The sequence below is a fragment of the Grampus griseus genome, assembly GCF_964374135.1.
Source record: "Grampus griseus genome assembly, chromosome: 5".
NCBI lineage: Eukaryota > Metazoa > Chordata > Mammalia > Artiodactyla > Delphinidae > Grampus > Grampus griseus.
This window is the reverse complement of record NC_138998.1, coordinates 13,374,927-13,396,691: the sequence shown is the minus strand read 5'-3', so window position 1 is coordinate 13,396,691 and position 21,765 is coordinate 13,374,927. Positions and strand designations below refer to the sequence as shown.

Sequence of the window (21,765 nt, the reverse complement as noted above, 5' to 3'; positions counted from 1 at the left end):
ATCTAGTTCATTGTAGACTTGGACAGAACAGGATAATTGACTTTTAATGGAATCCCAGGGCAAACTGAGGTGGCCTTGACTTGAATTCTGCATTAGGGCAGACTAAGGGATATTGCTTTATTTTAATCCAGCTCAGGATCCTATCAGACCTGACACTGATTCATCCCCATAAGAAGAGCCATACAGACCTGTGGGACCATTCTGGCATGTTCATCCTTTCATTTCTTCTCTAGAGCAGGTCCACCCAGTTTAGGTCAAGATGGGCCTAGTTTGGCTTTGAATTACCCCATAGCCCTGAGGCTGGCTCAAAATTGGTCTGCCTCAGAGATTCCCTGATCTGAGAAGACCTGGGAATGTTCTCATTTTGAATTTAATACATTCAAACCAAACAAGCGTACAGCAAAAGGAAAAAGAAGGTAAAAGTGTGCTAACATTTCACAAAGTAGACAAATATCCTCTGAATAGTCAAGAAATGGCTGTGATAAACATTCTTAATATATAAGAAAGACCTTTTAAAGATACTGAAGGTAAATTCATATGATGGAAATAAGAAATCTGAAAAATTGCTAACGTCTTTTCATATGCTTTTCATATGCTTATCTGCTAATAAAAGCAGTTCAGAGAAAGGGAAAGTGTCATGCAAGAGGAGAAATATTTGACATGTATACGTTTTCTCCTTAACAATTCATTTAAATCTCCAGAGTGGGGATTGTCTTAACTAAAAACAATTGAAGATCCAGATCTGTATCTTTCTTCTTGATAAAAGTGTATTTGTGTGTCTATCTATACCTAGAGATATAACTTTTGCAGCACTGTCTTAATGAACTTGATATGATGTGCATTACATAATTAGAATTGGTATAGAATAACATGTCTCATAAATGATCCTCCCACCTTCACACAAATACCCTAAGCTAGATCACATACAATTTCTAATGGGATTGGTCTTTTTGTGTTATGGTGATAAATAACTTGTTTTATTATTGTATAGGGAGTTATTCATATTAGTAATTTCTACTGTTTAATTCAATTCCCTCCACTTTTGTCATAACTCATAGTTACTCCATGGAGCTTTAGGAATCTTTCATGCCGTTAGGAAAGCTGTGCTTGAAAGTTTTGTCAAATGTTTCTCTGTAAGTTTCAGACAACACTCAATCATCCTATTAAACTTTCAAGTCATTTCCAAGGAAATGCTCAAGTCATTTGGGAAGTCTTACTACTGCTGCATTCTCCTTTTTCATTAACAAGAAATTTTTTTTAAATTTTAGGAAATTTATGGATTATTTAGTGTACTCAGTCTGGGTGATCTATGACTACCTTGACATAATTAAATTTTCTAAACTTGTCTTAGTCATTCTTAGGAGTCTTATTTTCAGACTTGAGAATTAAGAGTAAATGTTTCTGAACATATTGCTATTTCATTTGATATAAAAAACAATGTTTAATTTTTTCCACCAAAATTGAGTTTATCTGAATGCACTCTTGAGCTTTATATCAAAGATTCTAAAGTCGAATTGCTTGCAGCCTTAAAAAAATAAACCAGGGCAGTGAGGGGCTGGGGGTGGGTAGAAACAGCCTTTTGTTTCATGGACCAATGAGTTATTTAATTAACTAACTTGTAGACAATCATGAACATAAAAAATGCACAACTAAGCAGTTGGTTATTATCAAGAGTTGTGATGCCGACTAGTAACAGTGATAAGGCTAATGGGGAAAATCCTCATCATAGATATTTAGCTGACAGAGTAAAAGGAGAAATCATAATTTGCAAAGTTGAACCTGAAGACTAGTATTTAATATGAGCCATAAAAATCTTATCACTTGCCTGAAGAATGGCATATCAGGGTATAATTAAAGCAGCAGGATCTTTACAGTTAATGTTTAGTCTTGATAGCACATTTCATAAGAGCATTTTATATAATGGATGGATTTTAATCAAAGTACATAGTGTGGGAGATAGTGTTCACTTTAAGTTAATAAAGTACTGCACATAATTTTTGTACTTCAAGCTAAAAATAATTTCTTGGCACTGTTGATAGCTCAGGCAGCTACACGTGAGGTATAACGTTCATCAAAATTCTCCAAGGACAAAACTATTTTTTTTTTTGTAATTTTGAATGTTATGGCAACTTTCAAGATATTTTTTTAAAGATCTGGAGAGCACTTAAATTGCCCAGTGTATTTTAAAGTCTCCTCTGTAAATATCTAATATTTATCCCTGAAACCTTGCAAGGTTATGTCATACTCACTCCACCTGAATGACAAAGAAACAACATTTGCTACTCTGTATTAACTAGGTCTTAAATTTCTTAAGGTCAGGGCCTTTCTCTTGTATTCTTGATATCCCATGTAGCAATGGCCCGGGGATTTGCATGCATAGTAGGTGTTGAAACTAATGATTTTTTTTCGATTACAGAACATAATGCTTCAGTGGATACTAGAATTGTAGAACATGAAAGATACAATTACAAAACCATGGACGTTATGAGGGAAGGGGAGAGTATGGGGGAGGCAGAGAAATAGAAGACCATAGAGACAAAGGCCAGTAAGAAGAGGCTGTATCTAGTTAGATTATCTAGATTATCTATCATGGCAATGATAAGCCATCAAAGGTGTTCTAGCAGAGGAGAAATAATGACTACAGTGGCACTTTTATTGGCAGACAGGATAGGTTGGATTTAGGATAGATTGTAGTAGGGTGAGACTGGAAGTAAGAAGACCGATTAGGAAATTAAGTTCTTGAGGCAAGGAATGAGAGTGTGAACTAGGAAGGTGGCAGTAGGACTGATAGGAGGAGATAAACAGAAGAGATGCTACTGGAAAGAAGGTACATGACCTGATCTTTTCCTAAATAGATCATATGAGACTTCATAAAAGAAAGGAGACATCGAAGATAGACAGAAAAATGTTCAGTTTGGGTGACTGAGACCCTTCACATGCTATTAGCAGAAATAATAAAGTCAGAGTGATGGCTTCGAAGGGAAAATGATGAGTTTGATGTCTGACACATGAAATTTAAATAGTGTGAGACACCTAAGTGTAGAAAGTTAGCAAGGTAAGACAGATGTCAGGGTAGACATAAAAATTACAGTTTATTTATTTGCAAAGTCTTTAGGACACCGTAGGAAATTCATTCATTGATTCATCATCATTGATTATTCATTTATTCAACACATTTCCTGAGCACCTGTTATGTTCCAGGCACCATCCAGTTTTAGGTGCTGGAGATAATGAACTGAGAATTCAAATGGACTCAAAAACAAACAAACACATGTATGTACAAACAAATCTGTGCTCTCAATGAGCTAATATTTGAGGTGCCATGGGGACAGACAAGAAAAAGAAGGACCAAACAACCATAAATAGTCATACATGCCTTGATGAAAATAAATAAGGGTGGTGTAATTGGGGGATACTTTCGATTGAGTGGCTCTGTTTATTTACTAAGCTATTGTAGATGGATAAAATGTTAGATACATTAAAAGTAATACTTCCATTATTAAGTAACTATTTCTCCCAAATATTTGCAGTTGGGGAAAAGACCTTCTGCATGAAGATGATAATTTTCCTTCGCTCTAAACTCCTTACAGTGGGGAAACAATCTTAATAGATGTTACAAAGTCAATTATGATTATAACTCACAGATGTGGTGCCACTCTGGGATGAACTCTTTACTGTCATCAACAATAAAAGACCTGCATTTGTTTCTATCACAGAAGATTTTTGTACACAATTAAGTGAAACTGACATACTGGAAAACAGCTTAGCAGGCAAGAAGCCAACCCCAGGCCTGTCATCACAGGATAAAACCACAAGTAGTCTTAACTGTCTTCTTTCTTCATAGTCTTCCCAGCTGGCATTCTGCAGCCCCCGTTCTTCAGTGCCCAGCAGTCTAACTCATTGAACTATGGGGGCATCGGCATGGTCATAGGACACGAAATCACCCATGGCTTCGATGACAATGGTAAAGTGCAATTGATGCTTTTCTTTGGCTGAGATATACCCTAGTAAACCTCATTAAGAGTTATTATAATTTATCAATACAAAAACACATTTATTCATCAGCATATCATTGGTCTAATAATCACCACACTTTTAGTGTTCCTTTTAAATTGTTGCTTAAGAAGATCAGAATTTTCTAATAGTGAGGTTAGCAATGTGTGCTTTTTACTCTGACAGAATAAAACAAATATTCACATTGAGAAAACATTGTGATATTTGTCAACACCAATGATAATGTTTGGTCTTATTTCATGATTGTTTATGTCTTATCTCTCTAGACTTTTAGAGGGCAGAGTCCACGTCTTAAAAATCAGATGTAAACTCAGAAAGTAAGGTGCCCACAGGACTTTTAACTGCTTGTGGTCAGAGACATATTTTTTGCTGCATCTTGCACCTACTACCTAGTTCAGGGCCTTGAAAACAGTAGGTAATTAAATGTTTACATGCTGCCCAAAATGTAAAATAGTTTTAGAAATGAAATTTGAGAGGAATAGAAGTAAGGATGTAAAATATGTAAAGAGGTAATAGTTGAAGTTATAACAAAGATCGATTCACAAGTGGAAAGAAAATAACAAGAGAACAGTAGAGGGAAAATAATGAAGCCTTAATCCAACTTTAGAGAGACAGAGGAAGAAAAGGAGACAGGAAGGACTTAACTAAGCTTCTGTTAACTCAAACTACACAACAAACTTCACAGGTAGGTATTAATACTATTTCCATTTTTCAAACAGAAAAATATAGATGCACATAAGACTTGCTCAAAATTACAAAACTGGAAATTGGTGGAACCAGGATGTGGGTTCAGGTAGCTTGTCTTTATATCCCTTTTCTTATTCGCTACATCATAGATAACTGTTTAAAAGATAATAAAATCAAGTATCAAACATATGACGTATATAAATGCTGCTAAAGCTCAAAAGGGGAAAGATCAATGTAGTTAAGATTAGCAAAGGGAAGGGTTGGGCGGAAGGGATAGTTAGGGAGTTTGGGATTGACATGTACACACTGCTATATTAAAATGGGTAACCAACAAGGACCTACTGTATAGCACAGGGAATTCTGCTCAATATCATGTAACAACCTAAATAGGAAACGAATTTGAAAAAGAATAGATGTATAACTGGATCACTTTGCTGTACATCTGAAACTATCACAACATTGTTAATCAACTATACTCCAATATAAAATAAAAAGTAAAAAAAAAAAAAAATTAGCAAAAAAGCTCCAGGAGAAAAGGTGACTTTTTCTTTGTCCTTGAAGTATAGCAAAACTATGAGTCTGCAATGTCTAATGAAGGGTTTGAGATATGAAATGAATGCCAGAGTGAAATATTGACATCTTTACAATCTCAAAACATCAAATTAAACAGACCATCCAACAGAAGCAAGTCATGATTTCAGGAGTGTTTGTCTGATGGCCTTGGCTGAGACATCAACAGCCAAGTGGGTGACATACCTGGATTAATACTGAGGCATATCAGCAAAGAGAGTCCCAGCAGCCGGGGTTTCATCAATTCTGGTTGAGAAAGCAGAACAGTTTATCTCATCATCTGTCCAGTTTAATGTTCTCTCACATACTGGTATTTCAGTCCTTGCACTTTGAATTAAAGATATCTTATTGCAATTGTAATAAGTTCCCATTTTAGTTAAATAAATATATATTCCAGGCAGAAACTTTAACAAGGATGGAGACCTCGTTGACTGGTGGACTCAACAGTCTGCAAATAATTTTAAAGACCAATCCCAATGCATGGTGTACCAGTATGGAAACTTCTCCTGGGACCTAGCAGGTGGACAGCATGTATGTCATCAGCATTCTCTTGAAAAGTTATATTCAATCTTAAGTGAATTATTGATGCTTTCTTTTTTTTTTTTTTTTTTTTGCGGTATGCGGGCCTCTCACTGTTGTGGCCTCTCCCGTTGCGGAGCACAAGCTCTGGACACGCAGGCCCAGCGACCATGGCTTCACGGGCTTAGTTGCTCCGCGGCATGTGGGATCTTCCTGGACTGGGGCACGAAGCCGTGTCCCCTGCATTGGCAGGCGGACTCTCAACCACTGCGCCACCAGGGAAGCCCTATTGATGTTTTCTTAACAATCCAAACATAGTTAAGGGTCTTTAAGTGTCTTTTTTTTTTAACAGCTCAATGGAATTAACACACTAGGAGAAAACATTGCTGATAATGGTGGTATTGGCCAAGCATACAGAGTGAGTAATATTTTCTTCCCCTTTTAGTGATTGGAGTGTATATTGATCATATTTAATCACTCATTTAAAACCTTTTGCAAAAAACATATAATGTAAGCAATAAATGGATGACAAGAAAATGGAAAATTCACAAGGAGAAAGGGATTGTAAATATGCTAACCAGAAGGGGCAATACAGTTGATATGATTGAGCTGAATACCAGTCTCTAAGCTTTGAAGAAGCCAAGGAGAAAAGGAAACACAGAATATTTTAATGATAGAATTGAGATAAGCAAGTTCCACAGAGGAGGCGATATTTTTCTAAGAAATAACCTCTGAAATAGTTATTTTAGAAAAGATAGTATATAGAAAGGTTTATTTCAGAGTCGTTGATTGATGTACCGAGCATGACCCTCAGTTTCATGGCAGATGAAGCGGTATTTGGGAACAATAATCAACATAAACCACAGGCATAATATTAAACTACAGTCCATTACAATGACAGTGAGGGACTGAAGTGATATGGTCCCAGCATGTGGCCTTGTAATGGTGTAAACCATTCGACTCAGAGGAGTGTATTGTTGGAGCATCCCTTAGAATCTCATTTGGACTTCCCTTCATTCTTAACATTCGACGATACTTTCTGAGGGCTTTACTATGTGTTTGGCCCTTGGTACTGGAGATCCAGCTTCGCACCCTCCATAAAATATGCCATTATTTGATGATTTGAACAAGGATTAAACATGGTCTAGTGGATACTATGTGCACAAGAAAAAGTAGGGGTTTTCACAAAACAGTGGAGGAATAATGGTCTTGGAAGCAGCAAGGAGTGAGCATGATTTTGAGTTGTTTTCCCAATGCTGAGGTGGCCCACATGTGGGAGAAAAAACAGAGTCCACTTGAGAGGATACAGGGGACAAGGTGTCTACAGGATAGAATCAGGCTACTGACATAAAGATGGATGGAATATTCATTGGAGTGGGGGAGGATATAGGGTTATTTGTTCTCCATCGAGATATTTGGGTTGGAGGGGAGGAGGGAATTATCAGAGTAATGCAGGAGAGTTGACTGGTGGGGCCTGTGACTTGGCAGTGACCCTGGATTATCAAAGTGTGAGGCTTGGGAAATTAATCTGGCTGCAAAGTTTCCAAAAGAATGAGTTCCAGCCAAGTCCTGGGAGATGGTAGATTACTGCTTCTTTGAATACTTGGAAATTTTTTTGCTGGATGCCAGACGTTGTGCATTTTACCTTTTCGGGTGGTGGATATTTTTGTTTTCCTCTAAATATTCTTGAGCTTTATTCTAGGATGCCATTAAATTCCTCAGAAATGGCTTGGTCCTTTTAGATCTTGCTTTTACAATTTGTTAGGCATGTCTGGGGTAGTGCTCAGTCTAGGGATAATTATTCTTCACTGCTGAGGCAAGAACCTACAGCGTGAATCTTTCGTTCTTGTCTTGTGTGATACCAGATGTTTTTATCTCTAATCCTTTTCTGTAGTTTCTTCCCTAGCCTTGGGTAGTTTGCTCACATGCATACTCAGGTACTCAGCTGAATGCCTGAGGGGCCATTGATCTCTGAGAGTCTGTTTCTCTGCAGCTTTCTCCTCTTCATTACCCTTTCCTTGGTGTCCCTGAATTCTCAGCCCCTTCTCCTCACCCTCTCAAGGAGTCTGCCAGGCTCCCACTGGGGTTTTCTGCTCTATTTTGTGGCCTGGAAATGCTCAAGTCAAAAAGCTGGGGCAATCGTAAGGCTCCTCCATTTGTTTACCATCTCCCAGAGATGACTTTCCTTTTTGCCTGATGTCTAGTGTCATGCAAACCATTGTTTAATATATTTTGGCTATCATTTGGTCATTTCAGTGGGAGGGTAAATTCAGTCCCTGTCACTCCATCTTGCCTGGCAGTGGAAGGCATTGGGCCTTCCTCCATGGTGATTCTAATACGCAACCAGATTGAGAATCACTGCTGTAAAAATTCAGCCTAAGTCTGGGTTAAGGGTACTTGCATGGAGATCCTCATGTAGAACAAGTACAGATTTATAATAATGAAGCAAATTACAATTGTACAAATATGTTATTATACATGAAATCTTGACTTGTAATGCTCCCTGCTAGATTATGAGCTCCCTAAGAGGAGTAGGCTCAAGTCTTTCCCATATCCCCAGCATCTTTGCACATTACAGACTCAATAAATCTATGTTGATGGCAAGTAAGAAGAAAAGAAATATATCTTCTGTGTATCTAATATCACCTTTCTTTGTATTAAACTGAAACTAACACATCTCAGAAAGTTTGTTGTCAATCCTTTTCTTAAGTGTATTTAGTAGAGGAAAACTACATTTTTCAATAGTGTCTATAGATCCTTAAGAATTAAGAAAATTTCCTGATGTTCATGTAATCTAAATTCCTTTTTCTTAATGTGACTGAGGTTCAATCTATTTTGCCCTGTCTTCAGGGGGCCGTAATAATTGCACATCCTTATTCTTAGAATCATAGGGTGCTAGGCCTCTAAGGGCTGTTAAGAGACTCCCTTGACTTTTGTCAGGACTCACTCATATGAAGTCTGGTGTGAGTCTCTTTTGCTGAGAGTAGTACCCAGGCCAAGTATAGCAATTACAGACTCCATTGGCAATCTTTTCTTCCAACTGGCTAGACTCACCCATCTATATAACAACATTTAGATAAGTTTTTCATCACTATTTAAGTCATCCATTCATTCAGCTAACATTTGCTGATCATCTGACATATGCTAGGCTTTTATCATCTGTTAGTCATTAATCTTGTTCTTTTCAGAGCATTTGTAAGTAAATACTAGTTTTCTTTCTAATCCATTAAATACTTGTAGGTTGCCATAACTAAATATATTATTATGGTGATTCTGATATAAAAGTTTAATTACTTGGTTACATGATCTTTGCATAGATTTATATATAAATTTGGAAATTATAAACATCATGTTTCTCTTTCATTAACTGCCTAGGCCTATCAAAATTATGTTAAAAAGCATGGTGAAGAAAAATTACTTCCTGGACTTGACCTAAATCACAAACAACTGTTCTTCTTGAATTTTGCCCAGGTATTGTATCTTTCTTGATTGATAGATATGAAAATCATCTTGAGTTATAATTTCATAGTACGTTAGATATTGCATACTGAGTTTTCTCGTTTTAATCCATTGTGGCAGAGCATTTGATTGACTAACTTTCATTGTGTGTAACAGACCGTCAGACCGTATTAATGATAATTGTGTTCCTGGCTGCCTATTATTGAACATTATTTGAAGAGTAATTGGTTGAGGAATGCAGAATTCCAATTTAACTTTTGCGATAGGAAGTTTGCTTTTCCTCCAGATTGCCCAAACAAATAATCCTTGATGGAACCTAAGTATGCTGCTTTCTTTTTTCTATTTCTGTCCCTAGGTGTGGTGTGGGACCTATAGGCCAGAGTATGCAGTCAACTCCATTAAAACAGATGTGCACAGTCCAGGCAATTTTAGGTGCGTGGTTATGAATATCTGTTGAGGTGCTCCAATATTGGCTCCATTATTTCAAATTTGGAGGGTTTTTTCGAACTCGATGATTCTGTAAAATTTGGAAATCCAGTACTTTTCTTTTTCCTTCTTTTTTTTTTTTCTTTTTTCTTTTTTCTTTTTGAGGGTCTCAGAAAGGAGTAACAGAACACTTCAAGATAAATGTCATGTTTACACAAGCATAGCCGTGACTGCTGTTATCCTCAGAATATATGTGACCTAGGTCCAGTGCTTGATGAATTCCAACAAAGATGTCACCTCAGAAGAGTGACTCTATTTAAAGCTAGAGAGACATTTCTAAGAGGTTGCAAAAGGCTTAGGCCTAGAACCAATGAGTAGCTGTTCCAAAGAAAGATTTCCATTCAACACAGAGAGAAACTTTCCAGTAATTAGAGGTCTCAACCTCTAATAACTTTGGAGCAAAGTTATCCCCAAAGCTCCAGGAGAGAGTACCATGAAGGAGAAGTCAGAGAACAATCTGCTAGGGATGCTGGAGAAAAATTCTGTGCAGAGTGGAAAGTTGAGTTATAAGATATCTAAAATCCATCCCAAATCAGAAAACCTAAGAGAATACTGGATTGAAAGAGAATCAAGCAACCAGCATTTGAGTGTCAAATTCTAGACCCCCATGTATCTATTTTAGGACTGAATTCCTAATTCCTACCTCTTCCGCAGGCACTAAAATCTTCATCACTGATTCATTGATCAACAGCAGCACCTCTCAGGCATGAGTGTGTGAAAAACCAGTTAAAAAATTTGTAGGTTTGTTGGAAAACAGAGTTTGAGAACAAAAGAAAACTAATGGGCCAATTTTAAAAGATCTTCCTAAAATAGATATGAACATACTGCCCAGACTATTCACTCCTGGGGAAAAAACTCATGCAGTTGTGAAACAATAAAATAGCACATTTAAAATTAAAGAATTTTCTCAGCTTGTTCTAGTATCATCATCATCATCATTTGGTGTTTGCCTTAGCAGTTTTTTCAAAATTCATTCACTCAACAATTGATTATTGTACGCCTATTATATGTATAGTGCAAGCTAAATTTAGTCTTGCTAGGATATACAAATTAGCTTCTTTTTCGGTAATGAGCAACGAAAGTCCCTGGATCAATTGTCATTATGGTTTTGTAACTTTTAGTTTTAATTTTTCTTTTCTTTTCTTTTTAAAATTTTTCTTCCAGTTTTATTGAGATAATTAACATACAGCACTGTATAAGTTTAAGAGGTACAGCATAAGGGTTTGACTTGCATACATCATGAAGTGATTACCATAATAACTTTATTGAACATCCATCATCTCATATAGATACAAAATTAGATGAAAAAAACATTTTTTCTTTGTAATGAGAACTCATAGGTTTTACTCTCTTAACTGTCATATATAACATACAGCAGTGTTAATTATATGTATCATGTATATTACATCCCTGGTACTTATTTATCTTATAACTGGAAGTTTGTACCTTAAGTTTGTACCTTTTGACTACCTTTATCCAATTCCCCTCCTCCCCACCTCCCACCTCTGGTAACCACAAATCTGATAGCGTTTTCTCTGAGTGTATTTGTTTGTTTTTGAGCATAATTGACTTACAACACCATGTTAATTCCTGGTGTACAACAATGATTCAATAGCTTTAATTTTTTAAAGTTGTCTTTTTCCTTACTAAAGTTTCAGAGGTTAAGATCTAACAATCTGAGGATAACAGATAAGCTCACACAAATGACCATAACAATCTAATTTGTCAAAGCTCTGCACTACATATCCTCATGAACAAAAACATATATCCATAAAAAGCCTAGGTGGATTTAAATAATATTAATATAGTACCTTCTACATCTGGCATCCTCAGAGAACAAGAGGTGGCACATTAATTTTTGACAGCTAACATTTGTCTCTTGAGTATTAACATTTTTATCTTAACCCGTGGATTAAAATTTCTCTGTTTAAAATAACTTTTCTAACTTCCTGCCTTATTAACACAGTATCCTGAAGAAAACCTAAGTTTTCTTTTTTTGATGACACAGACTTCTGTTATGACTATTACTTATAGTTTCACTGTTTATTGAGTTAGTGAAAGCCTCAGAAGCTATAACATGTGGAGTTATTTATTCCTACCCTACAGAGACATTAATGGTGATTTTCTTGACTTTTCAGTTTATTTTTTTTATTAGAGTTTTTCTATTTGTTTGTCTCTTCCCTAGTTCTCTTTCTTGTTAAGGTATTGCCTGCATTCAACTGTGCCATTCCTCCATTCCAATTAGCTCAGAAAACATATCATTATACTTTATAGTAAAAAATGAATGCAAGCTTTGAAGTAAGAAACCCTTGAGTTCCATCAATGGCTCTGCCGTTTATGAGCTATTCCTTAACTTCTGGGTCTCAATTTCTTGATATATAAAGTGAGGATTAAATTATCATGAGAGCTGCTAGGAGGATTAATGTTAATATATATGAAGTGCCTATTACGTATATGTGTTTGAAAATTAGTACTTGAATTACTTTTACATGAGGGAGATACGAACAGGATAAGAGTTCCTATGAATAAAGTATATGGATTTTGCAACATTCCATGTTAGCTGACAGTTAAGGGCTTTTTTTTTTCCCCCTCATTTCTTATGTCTGCATAGCTCAAAATGTCAGTAACTGATCACTGGTTAAGTGATCATGTAGGTAAATATGTAATTGTTTTATACCCCCAATTTTAAATTGAAAAAAGTATTTTATTAGAAACATGTAGAATTATTTGTAACTTTTATTTTCTTTGTTCTGGTCCAAAAGATGCCTCTTTGACCATTTTTCATTCATAATAAGAGAAGTATGTGTTGATTTTTTAAAAGGGTAAATGGAATGCCAACCTTTTGTCAAGGAAATTATTATTTTCTCTGGATGTAAAGGGATTTCCTTGGCAAAAGGTTGAGGTCACACTTAGTTTTGGAAACAGGCTGCTTCCTGGCTGTACAAAGTAAAACACATTTTTTTAAAGAACCTTAAAAACTAATAGACATTGAGTTGCTATTGAAAAATTGTGCATGGTGGTTTCTGTAGAAACATTTCTGAAACAAAGGGCGATTTTGTAACCTTATGCTTAAATAACCACAGTATCAAAAGCAAAAGGCAAAGTATAACTGTAAAGAATCTATAAAACCATATAAAGCTGAATCTATAAAACCATGTTAGGTCTAAGCTATAATTATTTTATTCTTCCTAACTAAAGTTTTTTGTACTTTAAAATAAACTTCTAAAACTTTAGTATTTAAAGCAAAGCCGTTTCCTTATGATATTCTAGAAATTTAAATGACTTCATTTTGGAAATCCAGCTTCTGTTAGCTGTCTACAGTCACTTCAGGGAACGGTTGTTATGATAATATTTACTATATGATCTATAAATGTGTTTCTAAAGTTATTCAGATATAATATTTCTTTTTTTAACATCTTTATTGGAGTATAATTGCTTTACAATGGTGTGTTAGTTTCTGCTTTATAACAAGTGAATCAGCTGTACATATACATATATCCCCATATCTCCTCCCTCTTGTGTCTCCCTCCCTATCCCACCCCTCTAGGTGGTCACAAAGCACCGAGCTGATCTCCCTGTGCTATGCGGCTGCTTCCCACTAGCTATCTATTTTACATTTGGTAGTGTATATATGTCCATGCTACTCTCTCACTTCATCCCAGCTTACCCTTTCCCTTCCCCCTCCCCACGTCCTCAAGTCCATTCTCTACATCTGCGTCTTTATTCCTTTACGGCCCCAGGTTCCTCATAACCATTTTTTTTTATTCCATATATATGTGTTAACATACAGTATTTGTTTTCCTCTTTCTGACTTACTTCACTCTGTAGGACAGACTCTAGGTCCATCCACCTCACTACAAATAACTCAATTTCATTTCTTTTTATGGCTGAGTAATATTCCATTGTATATATGTGCCACATCTTCTTTATCCATTCATCTGTCGATGGACACTTAGGTTGCTTCCATGTCCTGGCTATAGTAAATAGAGCTGCAATGAACACTGTGGCACATGACTCTTTTTTTTTTTAATATGTGGTCTTAATTAATTAATTAATTATTTTGGCTGTGTTGGGTCTTCATTTCTGTGCGAGGGCTTTCTCTAGTTGCGGCAAGTGGGGGCCACTCTTCATCGCAGTGTGCGGGCCTCTCACTATCACGGCCTCTCTTGTTGCGGAGCACAGGCTCCAGAGGCACAGGCTCAGTAGTTGTGGCTCACGGGCCTAGTTGCTCCACGGCATGTGGGATCTTCCCAGACCAGGGCTCTAACCCGTGTCCCCTGCATTGGCAGGCAGATTCTCAACCACTGCGTCACCAGGGCAGCCAACATGACTCTTTTTGAATTATGGTTTTCTCAGGGCATATGACCAGTAGTGGGATTGCTGGGTGGTATGGTAGTTCTATTTGTAGTTTACTAAGGAACCTCCATACTGTTCTCCATAGTGGCTGTATCAATGTACATTCCCACCAACAGTGCAAGAGGGTTCCCTTTTCTCCACACCCTCTCCAGCATTTATTGTTTCTAGATTTTTTGATGATGGCCATTCTGACTGGTGTGAGGTGATACCTCATTGTAGTTTTGATTTGCATTTCTCTAATGATTAGTGATGTTGAGCATTCTTTCATGGGTTTGTTGGCGATCTGTATATCTTCTTTGGAGAAATGTCTGTTTAGGTCTTCTACCCAGTTTTGGATTGGGTTGTTTGTTTTTTTGATATTGAGCTGCATGAGCTGCTTGTAAATTTTGGAGATTAGTTCTCTGTCAGTTGCTTCATTTGCAAATATTTTCTCCCATTCTGTAGGTTGTCTTTTCATTTTGTTTATGGTTTCCTTTGCTGTGCAAAAGCTTTTAAGTTTCATTAGGTCCCATTTGTTTATTTTTGTTTTTATTTCTGTTTCTCTAGGAGGTGGGTCTGTGATTTATGTCATAGAGTGTTCTGCCTATGTTTTCCTCTAAGAGTTTGATAGTGTCTGGCCTTACATTTAGGTCTTTAATCCATTTTGAGTTTATTTTTGTGTATGGTGTTAGGGAGTGTTCTAATTTCATTCTTTTACATGTAGCTGTCCAGTTTTCCCAGCACCACTTATTGAAGAGACTGTCTTTTCTCCATTGTATAGTCTTGCCTCCTTTATCAAGAATAAGGTGACCATAGGTGTGTGGGTTTATCTCTGGGCTTTCTATCCTGTTTCCTTCATCTATCTTTCTGTTTTTGTGCCAGTACCATACTGTCTTGAGTACTGTAGCTTTGTAGTATAGTCTGAAGTCTGGGATCCTGATTCCTCCAGCTCCGTTTTTCTTCCTCAAGATTGCTTTGGCTATCTGGGGTCCTTTGTGTTTCCATACAAGTTGTGAAATTTTTTGTTCTAGTTCTGTGAAAAATGCCATTGGTAGTTTGATAGAGATTGCATTGAATCTGTAGATTGCTTTGGATTGTATAGTCATTTTCACAATGTTGATTCTTCCAATCCAAGAACATGGCACATCTCTCCATCTGTTTGTATCATCTTTAGTTTCCTTCATCAGGGTCTTATAGTTTTCTGCATACAGGTCTTTTGTCTCCTTAGGTAGGCTTATTCCTAGGTATTTTATTCTTTTTGTTGCAATGGTAAATGGGAGTGTTTCCTTAATTTCTCTTTCAGATTTTTCATCATTAGTGTATAGGAATGCCAGAGATTTCTGTGCATTAATTTTGTATCCTGCTACTTTACCAAATTCATTGATTAGTTCTAGGAGTTTTCTGGTAGCATCTTTAGGATTCTCTATGTATAGTATCATGTCATCTGCAAGCAGTGACAGCTTAACTTCTTCTTTACCGATTTGTATTGCTTTTATTTCTTTTTCTTCTCTGATTGCTGTGGGTAAAACTTCCAAAAGTATGTTGAATAATAGTGGTGAGAGTGGACAACCTTGTCTTGTTCCTGATCTTAGAGGAAATGGTTTCAGCTTTTCACCATTGAGAATGATGTTGGCTGTGGGTTTGTCATATACGGCCTTTATTATGTTGAGGTAATTTCCCTCTATGCCTACTTTCTGGAGGGTTCTTATCATAAATGGGTGTTGAATTTCGTCAAAAGATTTTTCTGCATCTATTGAGATGATCATATGGTTTTTCTCCGTCAGTTTGTTAATATGGTGTATCCCTGACTGATTTGCATATATTGAAGAATCCTTGCATTCCTGGGATAAACCCCACTTGATCATGGTGTATAGATATAATATTTCTGTATAAGATATAAGGGTCTGATCAATTTTTTTAATAAATAAATTTATTTATTTATTTTTATTTTTGGCTGCGTTGGGTCTTTGTTGCTATGTGCAGGCTTTCTCTAGTTGTGCAGGCTTTCTCTAGTTGTGGCGAGTGGGGGCTGCTCTTCGTTGCGGTGCGCGGGCTGTTCTTCGTTGCGGTGTGCAGGCTTCTCATCATGCTGGCTTCTCTTGTTGCGGAGCACGAGCTGTACACATGCAGTCTTCCATAGTTGTGTCATGAGGGCTCAGTAGCTGTGGCTCATGGGTTCTAGAGTGTAGGCTCAGTAGTTGTGGCGCATAGGCTTAGTTGCTCTGCCGCATGTGGGATCTTCCCGGACTAGGGTTCGAACCCATGTCTCCTGCCTTGGCAGGCAGATTCTTATCCACTGCACCACCAGGGAAGTCACTGATAATTTTTTAAAGTAAGTCCAAATAGACAAAGTGATATCAATGTCTGCTACCTAAATAGTATGGTGCTAATTTAGATACCTATATTGCTTGAGATCATCTTCCAGTCAGAATAAAGGACACTTTATAGAACCTACACCACTAATAATGCTAGAAATGTTTTCCACAGCTTAATATCTAATACTTTTAAAAAAATATTCTTTCTAGTGTTTTATTTAGACATTTTAAAGTAATATGGCTATTTTGTTCCTTATTATTCTATGATTTAGTATGCCTAAGCTAAACCCTCTTTGAAATACTGATGTTTCCTCCATTTACCTTAAATATTAGCATTGGTTTCTGACATTTTATAAATGGTGTGGATTTTGGTGGGCCTTGAAGAATTTCTATTAGCACTTATTAATCTTTAGCCCATACCTGGGAATCTATTCAGGCATTTATTTCTTCATGAATTTATAGAGGAACATGTGTAGACCAACGTGACCTTACTTTAAAAGAATCCTGAACATCAGTTAATGATAAAAATTGGACAGTTTACTCATGAATGAAGCTGGTTAACCTTGTAGCCTAGTTGTTTATTTAAGAGACGTAGCAAAAGATTGTCAGAGAACTCATTAATTGTAAAATGCTCATTCAGTAATGAAAAAGAAAAAAAACAGTTAAATTCAAGCAGGAGTAGTCAGATATAAAGTTCATTGTTGGTTACATGATGTTCAGCTCCACATATCTTAGGTATTTTCAATACAAGTGATTATTTGCCATGGGAATAAATAGCAGTAGTATGATAAAACAGCAGCAGTATATATTTTATATATTAAAGTAAAAATTTCAAGTAACTTACTCTAGGAAATAATCAATAAAAACTTTTATTATATTCTGTTATTATAAACACAACACAAAAACTACATAGTTTTCATATAGCATGAAATTCATTTAAAAATGAATTATGATCCCACTCTTAGTGAAGGGATTCACTTTAATAATGTATCCACATTTTGAAATAGATTATGTCATCCATCCAAAGATTTGATGTTATAAACAACCAAACACTAATTAGAGTCCTAGGGAAATAAGTGAAGCCTTGGTACATTGTTGACCTAATTATTCAGAATCATATTATCTAAATGGAAGTTTTTGGATGGAAAGAGAGGAGCTGGAATGGAGACAGAGGGCTGAGTGTGCATTAGTTTGGGTGTTGCTGCATGGCCAAATCCCAATGGTGTCTTGTGAAGACTTTCTTGTTTTAAGGTTTGTGGGTTTTTTTTAATTTCTTTAATATTTTTAAGAGAAATGTAGAATTACGTCTTGGGTTTGGACATTTTTACTGAAGTACTTATCTCCATACGGTGATATCTAAGACAACAATCCCTTGAAAAAATGTTAATAAAGTAAAAAACAAAAGAAAAAGCAGCTCTTTCAGCCAACGACCCTCAAATGCTTACCCTGTCCATCAGGGAGCTTGCTCCCCAGCTAGAGGAACAGTCAGACCACCAGAATACTGTCCCTCAGCCAGTGTATAGGGCTTCCTAATGTAGGAAGAGGATCAGATTAAATGAATCAAAGCACCTCTGTAACTCAGAGTCTGTGAGCCTAGAACCTTAAAGGTACTAATATAAATCCCTGATGTCTAAAATCTTTATATTCTTACATATATGATCACTTTGACCATGTATCAAGTGAACTTGTTCGAACTTTCAGGTGTAAGAAATGACATATTATTATTATTATTAATCAAATTAATTCAAACTCTAGGCTCCCACCCAAAGCCAAGAGGTGAGAAATTTAATTTCAGTCATTTTCAGTGTACTCCTTTCTAGGGTTATACTGGAATCCAAAGGCATCTCATGAGTCTAGAAATTAGGGAATAACCTCCTTTCCCAGCCTGCGATGGGTGCTGACATCCTTGCAGTCTGATCGCCCTATCTGAAGTCGGGTGGCTCCATTTCCTTCCATTGGTCATGGTCAAGGGAGGCAAGAACTGCCCCTCTGGACGTTCAGCCTCCTCGACAGCCACGTACCATCCTATCAGAAGTCCTCTCGGGGCCCTGCTCACAGTGACAGGCACGTCCTTGTCATTCATATAACCTGCCTTTACTGGGCCCCTCTTCAGTCTTGGGGAGGCCAGTCTTCTCCCTCTCCAGCCAGTGGACGAATAGAGGTAAATTCTTCTGCTCTACCCTCCCCAACTTCAACCCCCAGCCCTTCATACCAGAGAGATTCCTTTCCATCTTTAAGACTCCTCTAGGAGTCCTCAAAAACATACAACCAAAAAAGTTTTCCTCCCTGAAGGATAGTGGGGTTTGAGAAATAGCTGATGTGGTGATGGGTGACACAGTAGGAAGGAGAACTTTTAGAAATTCGATGTGGAATAGAGATAGGGAAAGAAAATGCTTTCTTCCTCTCTCTGGTTGGTCCACAGTAGCAAATAAACCAAAAACACTGAGCAGTATTTTTCTTCGTAATGCCCTGTTACTCTCTGCATATAATCACCATGGCCAGGTGACAGGCTCATTCATTATTTCCGGAGTCCTGCAATAAGCAAAGCACTGTGCTGGTCTTTGGCGGTGCAGCCGGGAACAAGGTATACACAGTATTTTGTCCTCATAGAGATTATAGTGTAGAGAGTATGTCGGGAAGTAAAGAAGGAGAGAAAAATCATTGCACATCGTGATAAGTGCTGTGACAGGCTAGCACAGGTGGGAGAGACTCACGTGGACTGTTCCAAGGAGACCTCTGAGGAGGTGTGTTGAAGCAGCGGCATGAAGACTGAGAAGGAGTTAGCCGTGTAGGCACTAGGGAGTAACTTTTGCAGGCAGTGTGGTTGGCAGGAACAGCAGGTCCAGAAGAGGGCAAGAGCTTGGCGAGTTTGCATAATGGAAAGTGAATCTGTGTAGTTTGAGCTTCATGAGGAACCGGAGGAGAGACAGACCATGAGGAGGCCTGGAAGGTAGGCTGGAGCCATAAGGACGCTGGAGATGTGGAGAGGAGTTTGAATATCCTTCAAGCCCCTGGAGGGTTTTAAGTAAGAGAATGACTGAACTTGATTCAAATTTTAAAGCTCACTCTGACTGCTGGGTGGAGAAGGGGTCAGAGGGGAGAGAAACGCTAGGATGTATACATGTCCACACATCTACCATGTAGGGAGATCTCAGTAAGCCCAAGGTGGCTGAGATGGGATGGTCCCAGTGGGAAGAGAAGGGAAGGAGCTGGTTCAGGGTTGATGGGAAAACATCACCTCTGCATCACTGTACTGACCTGTCTGCCCCTCAAATGCTGCTTGGTGCCAGTAATGGGCTGGACAGTGTTGTTTTTGCCTATTGGGGTTAGAGTTAAGAGGAAATTGACATGTTGCCAACCCTTTCAGGCTGAATCCAGTTTCTGATATCTGTGGGGTTCTTTTGGGAAAAAAGAAAATAATTGTTATCTTCCCTATTAAATCAAATATCTATTTAAAGTCTATTATATTGAAAGTTATTGTGTGAGGCCTTTCAAGATACAGTAAGAAATCATAATTTTATTCTTTAACCAAATTCTTCTTAAAATAACTGCAATTCCAAATATGAATTATTCACTTTTCTTACAAACACATATAGCGTGTTTATAAATTGACTCCCCATACCAAGCCTAAGATGCAGGTAATATTATTATATGCATTTTACTGAAAAGGAAACTGAGGCACAGAGAAGCTAAATAAATACGACTCATAACCAGGATTCAAACCATGCCATCTGTCTTCAAAATCTGCTTTTAACTCCTGTAGTTTGCTACCTCTCCATTTAAACATTCTGTTAATGAAAAGGAAAGGGCTCATTCTACCAGTTGTTTTTTTGTTTGTTTTCTTTTTAAATTTCCTTTTAAACTGAAAGTTCCAAACCTACACAGCTGGCCTACATAAAAAAAATTCAGTAGAGCTCCTGCATGGTATGGACATGAGTATCAAATGCTGATGGTGACTTTTGTTTGTTTCACAGGATTATTGGGACTTTGCAGAACTCTCCTGAGTTTTCAGAAGCCTTTCATTGCCACAAGAACTCGTACATGAATCCAGAAAAGAAATGCAGGGTTTGGTAATCTTCAGAAGAAGCGGTGCAGTCCTTGCCTAGACTTGCCCACATCACAGAAATGGGGAACTCTATCTGAGAGAAAAAGGACCAGAGAGGTCACTGATTACGTGGAGGTAGTTCACGGGGGTGAGAGCAATAAAAATGAAGCTAGGTTACTCTGGAAAAATGTGGAGGGAGGAGAGGTCTAATGTCTATCAAATCAATCACTTCTCACTGTATAAATAATGCTTAATCTCTAAAGAGAATATTGCCATTCATTGCTGTTTCTCATATGATCTGCCAGTTTGATGTTTTCTCTTGATGTAGACCGGCATTTCTAATCAAAGGGAGAAAGAAGAGGTGGAAGAATTCCGTTGGCACCAAAAGCACAGCAGTGACGTGAGAGTTAAAAACATGTTGCCAATGTACTTATTTTTACTTTTATTTGCAAAATTTATGCTCCTTCAAAACTCTTCCAAAGAATTCTTATACATATTGGGGCCTTGGGCCTTAAAGTAGTTTTAATCTAATTTTGCCAATCATCAGTTACTCATTCTGAGAGCATTGTATTTTAAGCACTCTTAGGGCAAAAATGAGTGTCTGAAACTGTTTTTTGTTGTACCTGCTTTGACTGATAATGAGATTCTTGAGGCTCCCTGCAATTTTCTAAGCAATTTCTTGTTCTCTCTCTCTCAAAACTTGGTCTTTTTAAGAGATTTGTAGTAATGTGTAAATAATAATTTTTATATTTAATTATTAACTACACTTATGACTAAGGAATTGTTATTATAGGTAATCATTGAATATTGAAGCTTCAGACCAAGATAAATAGTTATGAACCAAGATCTGTAAAGTGATGTACAGATGAAGATTTGAGACTTTTTAAACTTATAAATCATATTGATGAAAAGCTTTAAGCACAAACTTTGGGGTAAAAATTGCCATTGGACAGTGGTCTAAAGATACATGAGAGTTGCGGTTTACAAGCAGGATTTTCAAAATTAAATCTGTCCCTGAAGGTGGCCATGATAAAAGGGCAAAACTGCATCTATGTAGCTCTGCATCTCCTTATCTTTTCAGGTTTGTCATCTGATGGAAATATTTTGATAATAAATTGAAATTGTGAACCCATTACTCACTAAGCTTATTGTGCCAGCCATCTAGCTTTGGAAAGCGCATTTCTGGATAGAAATGAGACGCTTCTACACATCCAATGGACTTGCTTCTAAAATTCTAACTCACCTAGAGTTCTGGGAGGGGGAGGTCTAGTCCCTGATAGCAACTCAGCTCTCAAGGCTTTTATGTTCTGTTTTCCTGTCCTGTTTGCAAGTTTA

At 37.2% G+C, this 21,765-nt stretch overlaps 1 protein-coding gene across 5 annotated transcripts in view; it reads left to right on the top strand.

Moving 5' to 3' along the window:
- Positions 1-21,464, top strand: part of MME (membrane metalloendopeptidase) — a 90,364-nt gene extending 68,900 nt beyond the window's left edge. For 3 of the 5 annotated variants that reach the window (XM_082654360.1, XM_082654358.1, XM_082654359.1), the window contains 6 exons: positions 3,845-3,964; positions 5,669-5,802; positions 6,143-6,208; positions 9,166-9,261; positions 9,605-9,681; positions 20,360-21,464. In XM_082654360.1, the coding sequence (XP_082510486.1) occupies positions 3,845-3,964; positions 5,669-5,802; positions 6,143-6,208; positions 9,166-9,261; positions 9,605-9,681; positions 20,360-20,459 (593 nt within the window). In that variant the 3' untranslated portion in view covers positions 20,460-21,464. The remainder of the gene's footprint in view (positions 1-3,844; positions 3,965-5,668; positions 5,803-6,142; positions 6,209-9,165; positions 9,262-9,604; positions 9,682-20,359) is intronic. The other 2 variants (XR_014296746.1, XM_082654361.1) reach the window with 2 other exon arrangements.
- The last annotated feature ends 301 nt before the right edge of the window (positions 21,465-21,765 follow it).